The following is a 17,267-nucleotide window of genomic DNA, read 5'->3' on the forward strand; positions in this document are numbered from 1 at the left end:
CCCTTACACTGCTTTAAATTATGTTTTGTACTAGAGTATTTGTCCATTAACCAGGACAACCTTGTTTTTCCCTCTTTTTTGCCCCTAATTCTTAAACGGTTTGAGCCATAACCCCCCAAAGCAAATCCTAACCATCCCTTTGTGGTATGGAAACTTGTAGTATAATTTCAGAGAGATCCATACACCGTTCCACAGTTATTGTCTGGAAACTAGAAAATGCTTATTTTTGGCCCCTTTTTGGCCCCTAATTCCTTAACTGTTGGTACCATAATCCCCAAAATCAATCCCCACCTTCCTTTTGTGGTATTGAACCTTATGGTAAAATTTCATAGAGATCCATTCACTTAAACTAAAGTTAGAGTGCGAAAACTAATGCGTCTTCGGACGACGACAGCGCCGGACGACGACGATGACGACGCCAACGTCATACCAATATACGACCACAAAATTTTGTTTGCAGTCGTATTAAAACAAACCAAAACATAAAACTTAACTTTAACCACTGAACCATGAAAATGAGGTCAAGGTAAGATGACATCTGCCAGTTGGACATTTATATCTTACAATCATTCCATACACCAAATATAGTAGACCTATTGCTTATAGTATCCGAGATATGGACTTGACCACGAAAACTTAACCTTGTTCACCGAGCCATGAAATGAGATCGAGGTCAAGTGAAAACTGTCTGACAAACATGAGGACTCTCCATGTACGCACATACCAAATATAGTTATCCTATTACTCATAATAAGAGAGAAATTAAGATTACAAAAAATCTTAACATTTTTTTCAAGTAGTCACTGAACCATGAAAATGAGGTCTAGGACAATGGACATATATGACAGACAGAACATTCATATCATAAGGCATCTATACACAAAGTGAGAAGCATCCAGGTCTTCTACCTTCTGAAATATTAAGCTTTTAAGTAGTTATTTAATGCTGCCATCACCACCGCCGCCGGATAACTATCCCTATGTCTTGCTTTCTGCGACAGAAGTCGCAGGCTCGACAAAAACAGGAAAGACAAATTACTGAACACCTGTTAAAATAGTTTGAAACATGTTATTTTCTAAATAAAAAGAAATATCTACCATTATAAATATCAATCTACACTGAGGTGGTTCAGTGTATAATATATATGAAGAAATCCCTAATCCTTGCCAAAAAACAAAACAAAAGGCAAAAGACATTGTCGTAAAAAAATTTAATATGATAACATGGACCTGTATAATGAGTAACCATGACAACACATCCATAGCAACATTTCTCATAGAGAATATTAAAAAATCAAACATTTCAAGCTGACTATCATGAGATTTATAGATAGTTAAGGTTTTCTTTTACCATGACAAATAAAAATTGCTAGTTTTCTATGTATCAGATGGTCCAGTTCTGATCAAACACTAATAAGAATGATTTAAAACTAAACATGATCTTCTATTACACATCAACTCTTACATTTATATTATGGATATCTTATAAAAGTACTTTGATACAATTTGTAATCACTGTATCGTATCTGAATCTGAAAACTTGTTAATCATTGTATGTACACCAATGAATTTGTTCTGTTAACTTAAAATAATTGATTTGTGCACTAATGAATATTTTCAACTATTTTTAACTTAAATTAATTGATTTGTGCACCAATGAATATTTTCAACTATTTTTAACTTAAAATAATTGATTTGTGCACCAATGAATATTTTCAACTATTTTTAACTTGAAATAATTGATTGTGCACCAATGAATATTTTCAACTAAGTTCACATTGTACACAAATCAATCAATTTTTTGTTGTTGCTTTGAATAGCTCAATGAACTATTTGTCAGTTTGAACTAGTTGTTTATTTGAACAATTTTTAGAAAATTTTAATAAAAAATTAATAACCATTTCAATGCACACAACGCATGTTTCAAAAAAAACCTTTCCTGAAAACAATTGAAAATGTAATACACAATGTAATATGATATATCATATGAATCAGTACAGGTATTTCAAAAGCAGAGCATAAAATCAATAAGCAATAAAACTTTAGTGAAAGAATAGTTTCTTCTTCATTTTTTGCAGTCTGCATTCATGGACATGGAATCTGAAACACTTTTTACATCTATATCACGAGTAATTTCTTTTGACATTATTGTGTGAGAAACTGTATAATATGCAAGTGTGAACAACTCTTCCTGTCCCTTTATCGTAAATAAAGAAAATATTATGGGCAAAAATCATAATAAAACATTCACAAAACAAGAATGTGTCCATAGTACACGGATGCCCCACTCGCACTATCATTTTCTTGTTCAGTGGACCGTGAAATTGGGGTCAAAACTCTAATTTGGCGTTAAAATTAGAAAGATCATATCATAGGGAACATGTGTACTAAGTTTCAAGTTGATTGGACTTCAACTTCATCAAAAACTACCTTGACCAAAAACTTTAACCAGAAGCGAGACAGACGGACAAACGGACGTCAGACGAACTGACGCACAGACCGAAAAACATAATGCCCCTAGGTGGGGCATAACAACATTACTATATAGTTTCATATAACATTTATGTTTATGCAAATCAAAAAGCTGTATTACTGATCAGTAACTTTTTTTGCTATAAGTTATGATGTGTATATATCTAAATAGATATAGGAAGATGTGGTATGAGTGCCAATGAGACAACTCTCCATCCAAGTTACAATTTATAAAAGTAAACCATTATAGGTCAAGGAAGTATGTTTCATAATTCATGTGTGTGATTACGAAGAGAATAAAACCTTTCATGCATGAGAATGAGTTGATGTTGGTCAGTGTATTTAAATTCTTGCAGGGTGATTTGTTCCACTGAATAAATAAAATATTTAATCTTCTATAAAGAGGTCATTCAATGGGACCTTTAAATTTCCCCTTGAAAACACAATCATTCATTGGTTAACTTTGCTCTACAAACAAAAAACTCATTTGCAATGAATGTATATGTTGAAAAAATATTTCCTTCTTGACATAAAGTTTCAATCACTCAATCAATTAAAATTATCATTTTGATATTGAACAACTGTAGTAATGAATTGTTTTACAAGAATTTCGAAGAGGTGCAAATATTAAAAACAGTTTTGACATAATATACGAAAATTTAACCACCCTATCCCAATTTATGGTTTTAAAAAACCATAATCTTCCCACAAAGGCTACTTTTCATTCAAATATTAAATTTATGATCCCCTATGGATTAAATATAACCTTTGGTAAATGACTTTTTATCAATAATGACAATGTGTATTGTTGAAATGAACCGGGTCAACAATAGACTTTACAAATATTTATGTACTTGACTCTTAACCTTAAATAAGTAATAATAACAACTATACTGTCTACATTGGCAATAGATGGCATTATTCTGTAAAACAAAGGAACATTTACTTCAAAACATAATTAACATAAACAAGATGTTGCATGTGATGTCAGGCGAAAAATACCCCCACTTGTTATCAATCTCTTAAATGGTACAACTCAATGTTATAAGAATCTTGAGCAAATATCAAATCATTTCTTAAGATGCTGAAGCAGATAATATGAAAGGAAAGTTATATAATAGGGACAAACATACAGACAGACAATTCCATTGCAGTATATCATCAATTTCTTATTGGAATTAAAAAAAGATTTATAGCTTTAAAAGGGTAATGTTTACGGTAGTTAAATATGATACTAATGTCCTTTTTAAAAGATTTCCAAATAATAAAAGAACCATTGCAAGTCAAATTGGTATATATTAACTTCTGTAAAATATCTATCATACTGTCAAACTTGTGCAATATAATATTCCACATGGGACAATATTTACTGATATTTGTGCAATAACTATATATTACTTTTTTCATGTAACAAACATTACCATGCACATCAGTATTAATTATGTACATGTGATGTAAATTAATAACATGTCGAAACATAGTTAAATTATAGAAAATGATCTTACAGGTATTCAAATCAAACTATGGAAGGACCAATACCGCCAAGGCTACAAAAAGTAATAAGCAATTCCAATTTAATAGGAATTTATGTAACTAGTGTAAAATAGTTCATAACTCATCTTCAGCTCTGATTAACTGACTTGTGTCATATATATAGTGAATCAAGTAGACAAGTATAAACTTCCAAGTTACAAATTCATGAAAATCCAATGTTAATTAATCCAAATTGGGTTTTAAATCTTTTTTACAAATAAATAAAAAACATGAGTAATATATGAAATGTAAATTTTTTTGTTCATTTCTGGAGATTAAGTTATACTCTACCCTAAATAGCCATCATATCAGAACTTCACCAAAATCTAAGAATTTATAAAACCAGACATTTTAACTTATAATAACTAATATGAATGAAACTAAATAAACTTTATTATGTATTTGTCATATTAAGACTCGTTACACATATATATTTGTACAGTTTGTTTATACATGTGGATGGGACTAGGTTATCACAATTATTTCCAAGGTTAGCAATTAACAAAGTTCATTTTACTTCTAGTGATATTGTGTGATAAATCTTGAAAAAAAGCATAATTTGAAGATTGTGACCTATGTTTTCAAATAAAATTTTGTATGTATATATTCATTTCCAAATTCTTTCATCAACTTTAAGATAAATCTAATATATAAGTTGCAGTGTATATCAACCGTAAATATTATCTTATGGAGGATCCAGTTGTCAAAATTGTAATAAAAATAAGGGAAATGAAAGGTTCATGTATGTTTCCAGATTAACCTTATATGAGTAGGTTTATTTGACTATGAAAATGTAAAAAAAATAATTCCATTTGTCTTTTTGTGCACACAAATCTAAAAAAATCATCAAATAATAAACATTATTATGATACATTTATAAAATATATGAAAGAAAATTTGTGTAGTTAAAACAAAGGAGTTATCAAAAACGAAAATATGGAAAAAATTTATCAATCATGTTTGTATGACAACTATACAAATTGAAGCAAATAAATCTGGACAGCCTAGGGATCACTTGAAGCTGTTGACATTTGAAATGATAAATGAAAGGGTAAAATTAAAATAACACTTAATAGTTTTATGGCAATTGACTAGCTCTTTATAAAGTAAATGAACCTAAATTAACACAATAAATCAATTTGTCTATTTGCATACTTTAATATTTATCAAATTCGTTTTCCTAATCTAAAACTTTTTTTGATACAGTCATTGAAGAAATAAAACAAAATGTTTTGTGGAATATAAATAAAATGTATGAACCAAAACCAACAAAAGTATTACTTGTGAGTATTCACAAACTACAGCAAACAAAAGTTATACAGCAAAAAACTTGATGCTTCAACATTTACAATAACGAATAAAAATGAAAAAAAGACTGTTTAGATTTTGAGTAGTTATTTAAAGAAAAAGCAAAGGTAACACAAACAATAAATTTTCTTGCATAAATTCCTTTATTTCAATAGGACAAAGTTTTTATCCTAAGATAAAACCATTTTTATTCAATCTGAAATGAAGAAAATAATTTCCACAGTTCATACAAAAACAAAACTATCAAAATTTATTGATCCTTAGGCGTTTTATAACCCCTATTATATAAACTGAAGATTGTAATAAATTTCTATCATGACAATGGTGTCACATGATGCTTTTATCATTGAAGATAATAATTCAAAAGATGAATTACAAATAAAATAAGACCATCACAATCACTTCAAAAATTTTAATATTTGAAATTAAAACACAGACTTCCTACTATACACTGCACTTTTATACACTGACAAATGATTGGATTGGGGGCTCATAATTAAATGCATACAATAAGTTTAAGTTTTTTTGGCAAGCCTAAATGCAAGGCAACATCATGCAAGTGTGCATTGTTCACAATATTTCTCACAAATAAGTTTTGAGATGGAAAACATTGCCACTATACATGTAAATGTAAATTTACTAAACTAAAACTCCTACAAAGTCGATTTCGACTCAAAAATAATTATATTATGTCCACATTTCATTGAATCTGGACAATATGGACATTATTACTGACTTTCTGTGATAGCTCCTTAGAATCAACTTAAGCTTAAGTACTGTAAATTCAGAAATTATTGTGAAGTTTTTATTTATGCAAATAATGCGGCTTCTTGAGTATCGCAATAATAAGAACTCGCATTCTGATATTAAAAACATATATCTGTATGCAATTTTTCCTAAAATCCCAATAATTAAACTCACATTTTTGTTCATTTTTCAAAAAATTTGTAAGGGTTCCGCGGAACCCAGTGTCTCGCCTACTTTTGCTGTCAATCGCAGGCTCAACAAAAATGAGGAAAAAAATCAATAAAAATATTCCTTTAGATACTATCTTTTGATTGTAAGAAGCTTCTGTCAAAGTTTGGTATAAATCCAGGATAGTTTATGAATCTAATAAATGTTTTAAAAACTTTAACTGCAGACTGTATTTAATGTTAACTGGAAGAAAAACTAAGTCCATTTATAAGTAAAATATGGATAAACAGGTACAAATTTTAACAAAATTTCCTTCTAGATACTAGCTTTTGATCATAAACAAGCTTCTGTCCAAGTTTGGAACAAATCCAGGACAGTTTAAGAAAGTTATTAAAATTTTAAAAACTATATCCACAGAGTGAATGTATTGTTTCCTGGCAGAAAAACTAAGTCCATTTATAAGTAAAATACGGAAAAAAGGAAATTTTTTTTTAACAAATTTACTTCTGGATACTATCTTATGATCATAAACAAGCTTCTGTCCAAGTTAGGTACAAATCCAGGATAGTTTAAGAAAGTTATTAAAATTTAAAAAACTTTAACCACAGAGTGAATGTAATGTTTCCCGGCAGAAAAACTAAGTCCATTTACAAGTAAAATACGGAAAAACAGGAATTTTATTTTTACAAAATTTACTTCTGGATACTATCTTATGATCATAAACAAGCTTCTGTTCAAGTGTGGTAGAAATCCAGGATAGTTTAAGAAAGTTATTAAAATTTTAAAAACTTTAACCACAGAGTGAATATTTGTGGACGCCGCCGCCGACGACGCTGACGCCGACGGAATGTAGGATCGCTTTGTCTCGCTTTTTCGACTAAAGTCGAAGGCTCGACAAAAATCACAATGATAAATGCACACAATAATTTCAGAATTGATAGTTATTTGGAAAAAGTTTACATTGACTCAAGACAAGCTAAGGATGTTCGCTACTCTGTTTCAAAATAACAAGCTTTTTAAAAGACTGTTATAAATTGAGAGTATATTAATAAAGGAACTAAAAAAGCAGAAAAAAGTGAAGGGACTGTGTGCTTGTTTTCGAGATATAAGCCATTGAAAATTTGGCGGGACATATTTCTCTCTAGATTTTTCTTACATTTAGCATTGGCACCTTTTTTCTTTCAAAAACTATGAAAAAATAACAAGGATTTAATAATATTTTCAAAGATGACATTTTAAACTATATGTAATCAAATTATGGAAAGAAAAGTAGGGGTTAGTGGGCATAATTTTTAATGACTCTACATGGATAAAACCAGAGGATTCCGAATATCTGGCAAAAATTCAAAATCAAGAGGAGCGAACATCCTTAATTGGCATTGTTCAGAACAATAAAACAATGGATGAACAGCTCCAAGACATTTGTTAATAGCCGAAGCATTTCTGTTTCCACTTCAACAAGACTTATTCTAATATTACTGACCTGAATAAATATAACAATTAGAATTGACACAACTTAACAATAAATAAAACAACAACAAAAGTCTCAGCTCTTAGTACTGGACTTTATTATGCTGGCGGCATAATTGGTAAGTCCCTACATCATGTTATACACATGTTAATGACAAAGTGTTCATGTCACTGCTAGCAATAGCCCAGCACTTAGCTCAAACCTTGCAAATGGCAGTCACATCCACACATACACATTTAGTCGGATAAATTATTTTGTTGTAGTTTCAGCTGGGCGTGCTGGGTGGCTCTGTACTGAAGTATGGTAATGCGTCTCTCACAAGAATTGTATGACATATATCACAAACTTTTGACGGTCGAGAGTTTGGACCACTGTTCACTGTTTTAGATACACAGTCATTACAAAATATTCTCCCACAATGTCTGCAATGATGCTGTAAAGTAAACCAACATGTATTACAGTTACAGTCCTTCTCTAAGTTGACCATAAACCAAACAAAAATTACCCCCCCTCCCCTAAAAAAAAGAGAGAAAATGAAAAATTATAAAAGTAAAATACCAACAGACAAAAGAAGAAAAAAACTAAAATTTAGCAACCGTAATCTCATTGACAACATGGGTCAAACTCAGGAACTCAGTTGCTATTGAATGGTTAGGAGTTCCTGCTCTACATGTGAAACGGGTCATGTTACTTTGGTCTCAATTATGTATATACAGTGGTAAGTCACATTCAGTGTGTCACAATCAAGGAAAAGAGAATGACAAGTAGAATACATCTGTGGTTATTTGTGTCAAAGAAATATCACAACAGTCAACCAAATCAAGAAACTTGTCCTTTTTTTAGCAGAAACTTCACTTTTTAAGGCTAACATAAGATGGAAAAAATATATAAAAAAGGTTAAATCTAATCAGCTAATTTTTTTATTTTTTTTGGTTAAAAGTAAGTAACACATGTTTTTTTATTCTTCCTATATGTATATACACGCATAAGTAATTTTTGCAGTGTCCTAATTTTTCTAAGTTTTTGAAGACATCTAGAGGTTAATATACAGTCCTCAACAATAGGACATGTATCTTTCCCGCTCATCAACCTCTTTACAAACAAATCTTGATAAATTGTGATTAAATTCAAGGGAGACTACCAAACCCTTGCCATACTGTGGATTCAGTTATTTTCTTGGGTATTAATTTTTCGTGGATTGGAGAAAATGTTTCATGAAAACTTAATTTTGTAGATTTGCAACGTTTCAATAAAAACTTATAGGAAATTCATACTTTGCTGAACATTAAATTGGTGGTTTGCCTCTACCAAAAAAATCCACCAAAATTGGTATCCAATGAATAATAATGAATAAACAGTAAACACTAAATTTTCCAGAGGACAAAAAAAAATTGCTGACGAGTTTCCTAACTTAAGACAAGCAAATTGACATGTGGCAGAATTGAATTTCAATTTTTTAAAAGTGCCAATCTGCCTAAGAATCAGGCAGTGGTGAAAACATGACAAACAAAAACCCACTCAGCCTTACATTAATTTAAGTTCAGAATGTATAATGGTGCATGAATATAACATTCGTTTCCTTTCCATGTTCTGGTAATTCAAGAAATAATTCGGTTGAAATGCACAAGAAATTAACAATTAAGGGGAGATAACTCCGTAATTTGCTATCATTCTAACCAAAATTTATCTAGATATTTCTCGAATTACCAGACACGCAGAAACAAAAGACCTACCATTTCTAGCTCAGAATGAGAGTACCTTCAAAATAGGGTGGTTAGGTCGGTGGGTTTTTTCAGCCATGTTTTGAAATTTTTCTAAATTGCCTGATTCTTACAAAGACTGGCACTTAAGTACTAAACCCTACCACCATCTCCTTCAGTACCACACCATTAAAATTTCACTTGTGAACTTAAGTATTTTACCTTTCTTTTTGTGACAGAGAATTGTTGTTTACAATTATTACAATCATCAATATCCTCTTCCTGTTGCCACCGGACTTCTGTTTCTGCCTGTCGAATCTTTTCTAATTGGATCTGTTAAAATATGCAAGTGTGAAGAAAATGCCTTATTGTATACAACTGTAAACTTCAAGAACATTATGGCAATGTATTTCATTTTCTGTGTATGGAACACATGTCTGGTGTACAAATTTTTATACCTGGTATCTATGATGAGTTTATTCAATACTTACGTGAAGATATCTTAATTCATGGATGCTTATGTTTCGTTATTGTGGAAAAATGATGATAGCTTTTTTAATTGTAGTTTCATGCCATGCCTAAACCAATAGAATGACAGAATGCAAGAAGCTTGTCTTCTGTCTGGAGTATCTGTTGAGTACTACTTACACAGTCTCGTTGTACTGAATCATTGTTATCCAGAAATAGTCATTTTTTATTACTTGCAAAGGCTTTATTTATTACCTGTAGTGACTGTGAGAGTTTTACAAAGTCTCTCTGTACTGCTTCACTATTATCTAGGTCTATCTGTAGTGACTGTACTTTGCTTCTGTATTTTTGAACATCGCTCTCTAATTTACTCTAAATATATAAAAAATGAAGTATATATAAAAGTCATAAAAGGAAACAGTTCACCCTTGCATTAAGATATCATACCATAGCTAATATTTACATTTTTCTTGCTAGGACTTGTTGTCTGACCTTGTAAACTGCTGGCCTGAGAGAGCATTACTATAAAAATTAAGTTCAGTCTGTCAGTCAATTACAAATTACAAAGCAGGTATCATATACATATCACATCGTTACCATGATCTCATCTGGATTTTATTTTTTTTCAAGGAGATATGGTATGATTATCATTGAGACAACAATTTATGAACACCAAAGGACAGGATGTGAACAACTATAGGTCACTCAAGGCCTTAAACAATGAGCAAAACTCAATACAGTACAGTAAGCTATAAAATGCCCTTGGATTACAAAATGTGCAAAAAGGATATCAAAGGGACATTTAAACTCATAAGTCGAAAATAAACTGACAACGCCATGGCTAAAAAAGAAAACAGACAAACAGACAAACAATTGTACATAAAACACAACATAGAAAAATAAAGACTGAGCAACATGAACCCCACCAAAAACTGGGGGTAATCTCAGGTGTTCCGGAAGGGTAAGCAGATCCTGCTCCACATGTGGCACACGTCATGTTGCTCATGTTATTACAAACCCTGTGATAAGTCTAATTCGGTAGGTTACATTCAGGGAAAAGGGGATGGGGTTGTAGTTACGACAATTGGAACATATCCGTTGTCATTTGTGAAACCAATATTCCATAACGGCCAACCAACTCGTGATGTCATCCGTAAAATTTACAAAGGGACGATTTCAACTTCACCACTTGCAAATCTTGGTTTAATAGCTACCTTGTGAGCAGCAACCCTCTATCAAGGAAATCTTGATAGGAAATACAAGCCCTAGAATATCGTATCAACTGGGAGATACATACTCCGTATGCAGGCGCTGCTGGAATGTTGCTACATAGAAATGAAAAGTTAATTCAAAAGAGAAAACGGATGGCATGATTTATACTGAAAACAATAAACTAAAGCCAATCATGGCAGACAGCAACCATTGACTAACAGGCTTGGGACAGACAAAAACTGAATGTGATGTAGTTCAATATGTTAATGAGCACTCAACCCTCCACTGAATCTGGGACAGTGGGGTGATACTACAACAATAAAACAAATGGTTGAAAAAATAATATCAATCTAATCATTAGAAAGCTTTATACTTACTCTAATCTCAGATTGCTCTGCAACTTGCTGTCGCAGTGCGTTTATTAGTTGTTTTGATTTGGCTTGTATACTCTTTAACGATGTCTCTGACTCTGTTAATTTTTTACTCAGATCAGCTCTCACAGATGATTCTCGTTCTAATTCAGATTTTAAACTTTCTTGTACAACTGGAAAGAAATTTATAAGAAAATTATTACACATAGCTTACACTACAAAAAAATAAATAACAACTGGATATTCCATAAAATTTCAAGGATGCCTTGGGATTTCTGCAGAATCATCATCGATTCTTATAAATCATCAAAAGCTTTGCTTATATAAGCTGCTAACATTATTCACTTTACAATTAATTGGCCTACAAATAATTGAAATTTACAAACTGAATCATCTGAAAAAGAAAAAAAAATGTATTCTAGCTTTCCCTTATCCTTACATTTCTTATATTATAGTCGAGTTCTGGAAAAGTGGTACACCCATTTTTTGCAAAATTTTGCAAAGGACCTACACTACTGTGGATTCAATATTATTCGTTGGATACCAATTTTCGTGGATTTCGTGGGTATAGGTGAACCACGAAATTAAATGTTCAACGAATGACAAATTTCCTATAGGCTTGTATGCAGACTTCGGCAAAACCACAAAATTAAATATCAACGAACATGAAAGTTTTCCTTAATCCACGAAAATTGATACCCACGAACATAAATGAATCTACAGTATTTTGGTATTTTGCAATAGAAATGATAGCGCGGAGGAGGTTTTCTTCAAGGACCACCAGGGGGAAAAAAAAGATTTTGAGAACTCTATTATAGCTATATGTAAATAAATGGGGAATATGTCCATGAGACAAAGATGATGCCCCTGCTTGCATATAATGTCATAAAGGGACATAACTCAAGAACGGTAAAAGTGAGGCTACAAAATTCGTACTTGATCTGAGTTTTGTGGTAATAAGCATTGTGTATAAGTTTCATAACATTTGGTTGAGGCAAACTTAAGTTAGAGAATGACTGAATATTTCCATTTGTAAAGGGGCATAACTCTAGAACGGTAAAAGTGATGCCACCAAAATACAAACTTGATCTGTGTTTTGTGGTAATATGCATTGTGTATAAGATTTATAACATTTGGTTGAGGCAAAATTAAGTTAGAGAATGGAAACGTAAAATTCAGCAATTTTTCCATTTGTAAAGGGCCATAACTCTAGAAAGGTAAAAGTGACGCCACCCAAATTCAAACTTGATCTGTGTTTTGTGGTAATAAGCATTGTGTATAAGTTTCATAACATTTGGTTGAGGCAAACTTAAGATAGAGAATAGAAACGAAAAACTCAGCTATTTTTCCATTTGTAAAGGGCCATAACTCTAGAACTGTAAAAGTGACACCACCAAAATTCAAACTTGATCTGTGTTTTGCGGTAATAAGCATTGTGTATAAGTTTCATAACATTTGGTTGAGGCAAACTTAAGATAGAGAATGGAAACGAAAAATTCAGCAATTTTTCCATTTGTAAAGGGGCATAACTCTTAAAAGAAGCTAGCTTTCAGCTGAGTATAGTAAAATGTATCTTCATTTAATTTTAGAATATTTTTCTTAATTCTCTCAAGCTTAAAGTTTTTAATGATAATTACCAAGTTTTTCCTGAACTGTAGCTAGTTCTTGTGATAATGATTCCTCTATATTATTTTTCTCCTGTTGTTCAGCATGTATTTGATCTTTCAGGAACATGATTTCACTTTTCAGTGTTTCCTCTGTGTGTTCCTTAGCAACCTTACTCTGAATTATCTCTTCACGATACTTTAATAATAATAACTGCATTTCCTATCAAAAGAAAGAACAATTATCAGAACAATATCAAATGTCTGCTTTAACTTTAAAAATACTGATACATTAATTTTAAACATACTAATTTTCAATGATTTAGTTTTAAAAAAAAGATGACTCTAATATGATGTCCTAGTTCAGTTGTAATAATTTCCATGATGAAATAATAAAATATATGATGTACCATGACCAAAAGAAAATATCACAATATTAATGTGCTTAAAAACCCATATCTTGATCAATTGCTCTTTGAGATGCCACATCTTTCTTACTTAGAATGTAATAGTAAATATATTTTGCAAGGTTTTATAAATACATTGTGCATTGTGAAATGAGCGAGTTTTGAATTGAGGGATGGATTGTGAAAGACTGATACCAATTTAAGGCAGGAGCTGCAAAAATGGTTTGGTATATCTTTATTGTTATATACAATTTGATATCAATGATTCATGAACGATACAATAGTTGTACTGTAGATTTATTTATTTTCATAGATACCAATTTTCATGGATGGAGGAAAAATTGTATTTGCTTGTATATCGGATTTCGTAGATTTGCAAAAGTCTGCATACAACCCTATAGAAAATTTGAACTTTGTTGATCATTTAAATTTGTGGTCTTCCTGCCACATGTGGAGCAGGATCTGCTTACCCTTCCGGAGCACCTGAGATCACCCCAGTTTTTGGTGGGGTTCGTGATGCTCAGTCTTTAGTTTTCTATGTTGTGTTTTGTGTATTATTGTTTGTCTGTTTGTCGTTTTCTGTTTTAGCTATATCATTGTCAGTTTATTTTTGACTTATGAGTTGAATGTCCCTTTGGTATCTTTCGCCACTCTTTTACCGACGAAATCCATTAAAATTAGTATCATACGAATGAACATAAATCCACAGTAAATGAAAAAGACTTTTTTAATAAGATATGCTCAAAATTCTAGCATTACTTGATGAAATAAAAATGAATTATAAAAAAAATTATAGATAGATAAACTGATTTATTGAAAACTTTTTTAAAGGTCAATAGATATCTGTTTCTGTATTAAAACAGATTTTCAACTGTTCACCAACAGAAAAAGTTAAACAAAACATTTTCAGGGTGAATTAGCTAGAGGTTTAGTTTTCAAATATGATTTTGAAAAACTTCAGTTTGATAAAAAAAAAAATTTTTAATTGAAAATTAATAGAAAAACGAAAAGGCAGTTCTTCAAGGGTATACGTAGGAGCTAATATAAGGGAAGCCAAGGCATTTATTTTTTTATATAATCTTTCAAATGCAATTTTAAGGCTCAATACTTACTTTACTTTTCTGTAAAAATAATAATGACCTAAGCATACAAACAAGAATTAAGAACTTAGAAATTATCTGTAAAAAATAACTTTAAATATTGAAAAAGATATTTTTCATAGAAATTTTAGCACAGTGCCTTTCTCTTTACCTTTAAGATACCTCCTGTATTTTATTGTTGCATTTGTCCCATTTCTTGTGCTAAACATTTTTTCGCATAAGACCTACCATTGTGAAATGCCAGAAGAATAAAACTGCTGCATTTTCAAATCACAGAATTTTTTCACTCCTATTTGGGTGCAATTGTACATAAGACTTAAGCTAGAAATTAAGATCTAATTTACTGCTAGATCAATGGTATCTACTGCATGATCCTTATCAGTAGTTCTCTTTTTTTCAAATATCATGTTTACCTTTCTCAATGATTTATGAGGTTAAAATAATATTTTCATATCTTAACGATCACTAAAAATATTTAACATAACTGCATATACAATGTATTAAATAAAAAAACTTTATCAAAATTAGATGTGTTTGGCAACATGTCCTCAATTGATAGCCGATTTCAAGGGCTGTAACTCAATAAAAAGTAGATCATGATCTTGATCTCTAACTCGCCATTATATGATAAAAATTCTACTCAATGATAAAAAAAAAAATGGGGGCTATTGTTAGAATCAGAATAACAAAGGAATGATACTTTATAGTGACCACTGAGTGCCTAGGCATAATTGAAGAAAAAAAACATCTACATTATGACTTTTTTTTTAAAAAGGCCATAGTAAAGATGCCACTACAAAATGAATCTATTCAGTAAAAAATGCATTAAATCCAATGGTTTTAGGATGTAAAGGTACAATATACAGATAAGTTACCATTGTAAACAGGTTAACCCAATCTATACAGTAAGTAAAATATACCTCTATATTATTAGGTAAGTTAATATCCTCATTCTGAAGTTGCTGTGCATATTTTGAATGTTTCCCTATTAATGTATCATTTTCTTTCTGTAACCTGGTCAACTGAAAACAAATGTATAACACATCATTAGCAACATGAGGGATTAAAAATGAAACAATGGTTTTCTAACGAAAACCTTTGGCAATTTAGAGCTCAATCAATTTTACAGACACTTGTCTGTTGCTGTAGATTGAAAGTTTACCTCTAAATATGCATACTCTTTTAATTTTTGTGTTCTTGTTTTGCCCTCTTACTGACTATACCTTACATTAACTTTCCTTCAAATTTGATCTACATTTTTTCAGTCCAATGTATTCTAATCTTAAAGTCATATCTGTCTATAGGACAACATGTCCCACTCACACTATCACATTTCAATTTCATTGAACCCAAAAGTCTTGGTCAGAACCCGAATTAAACATATAATAGTAAATAGTATTAATATTTCTTATCTATGACCAAAATAGGCTTTTAAAACTATTCACACATGACATATAACCTTTATTATTTTGTGAAAAAACCCAGAAATGCTTATATTTATAATAGATCCTCAAGTTTCTATAAGTAAAAAAAAATGCAAAATCTATGTAAACACATCTTCTGCTTTTAAACAAGATTAGAATAATTCAGACTGATCTCACATTTCCCTCACTTTGAATAGACCTTTTCATGATAAATAGCATACACAGTGCTCTATGATGGGAGTAAATTGGTCAACTTTCCACGAAAACTTTTGTGTAAAATATTTTTACATTTTGATAGAAAAATTAATCACTTTTCACACGTTTCATACAACATACAATACTGGAAATTACTTTGGCTTTTTGTGTTGATGGATTGCTTTTACTCATATCTGCATATTATCTTGCATCTTCGCTAGCCAAGGATTACAAATAAAGGCAACAGTAGTATACCGCTGTTCGAAATTCATAAATCGATTGAGAAAAAAACAAATCCGGGTTACAAACTAAAACTGAGGGAAACACATCAAATATAAGAGGAGAACTACGACACAACAGAAACACAACATTAAAATGTAACACACACAGAAACGAACTATAATATAACAATAGCCATTCCCCTCCTCTACACCCTTGGCAGATTAAGCCAACATTTGTGATTTCAATGCTGCGTCATCTATCAGTAGACAAAAGTCACACCAATTTTGACTAAACCAGTTTTGACCAATGGCAGCACTTGAAATCTTTTCTGTGTAGAGGTTTTAAAATGTTTCTGTTGAGTGTTTACAAATTCATGAAGCACGAACGAAAAATATGCGTTGACATTCTAACATTTGCACGAGAAACATACCCAGGAACTTCAATTAGTTGATTAAGAATTTTGAAATTGTCACTTGATATAGTCTTATGTTTTTTTCGGTAAAGAAACGGTGCACAATCTGCTCGTGGCAATTGTTTATTTACATTTGATACATTTACACGTGTTTATCTTGAAGGCGCTTTTTTATTGGATGCAACAAGTTACATCCGCGACCAATGGAAATCATTACCAAGTGGATCTGAAATTCTATCTTAATCCGCCAGGAGAGGAGGGGACTGGATCATAATCCGTGGCTAGCGAAGATGATTATCTTGAAACATCATGAAAAGAATTATAGTTGTTTAATCATGTTAATGGATGTTTTCAATTATAATCAAAATAACTTACCTCATTTTGAACTTCTTCTCTTGACCCTGTCAATACTTGCTGGAAAAATTTAGAATAAAATACAAATTAATTTTAGATT

At 31.2% G+C, this 17,267-nt stretch overlaps 1 protein-coding gene across 2 annotated transcripts in view; it reads right to left on the reverse strand.

The window, feature by feature from the left end:
* Window positions 1-1,191: 1,191 nt before the first annotated feature.
* Window positions 1,192-17,267, reverse strand: part of LOC127711301 (rab GTPase-binding effector protein 1-like) — a 39,019-nt gene continuing 22,943 nt past the window's right edge. For both annotated transcript variants that reach the window (XM_052217292.1, XM_052217291.1), the window contains exons 16-22: window positions 17,189-17,227; window positions 15,481-15,582; window positions 13,087-13,276; window positions 11,456-11,622; window positions 10,122-10,238; window positions 9,621-9,731; window positions 1,192-8,131 (exon numbers count right to left, since the gene is read on the reverse strand). In XM_052217292.1, coding sequence (XP_052073252.1) covers window positions 7,964-8,131; window positions 9,621-9,731; window positions 10,122-10,238; window positions 11,456-11,622; window positions 13,087-13,276; window positions 15,481-15,582; window positions 17,189-17,227 — 894 coding nt within the window. In that variant the 3' untranslated portion in view covers window positions 1,192-7,963. The remainder of the gene's footprint in view (window positions 8,132-9,620; window positions 9,732-10,121; window positions 10,239-11,455; window positions 11,623-13,086; window positions 13,277-15,480; window positions 15,583-17,188; window positions 17,228-17,267) is intronic.

The sequence above is a fragment of the Mytilus californianus genome, unplaced genomic scaffold (assembly GCF_021869535.1).
Source record: "Mytilus californianus isolate M0D057914Y unplaced genomic scaffold, xbMytCali1.0.p SCAF_8, whole genome shotgun sequence".
Taxonomy (NCBI): domain Eukaryota; kingdom Metazoa; phylum Mollusca; class Bivalvia; order Mytilida; family Mytilidae; genus Mytilus; species Mytilus californianus.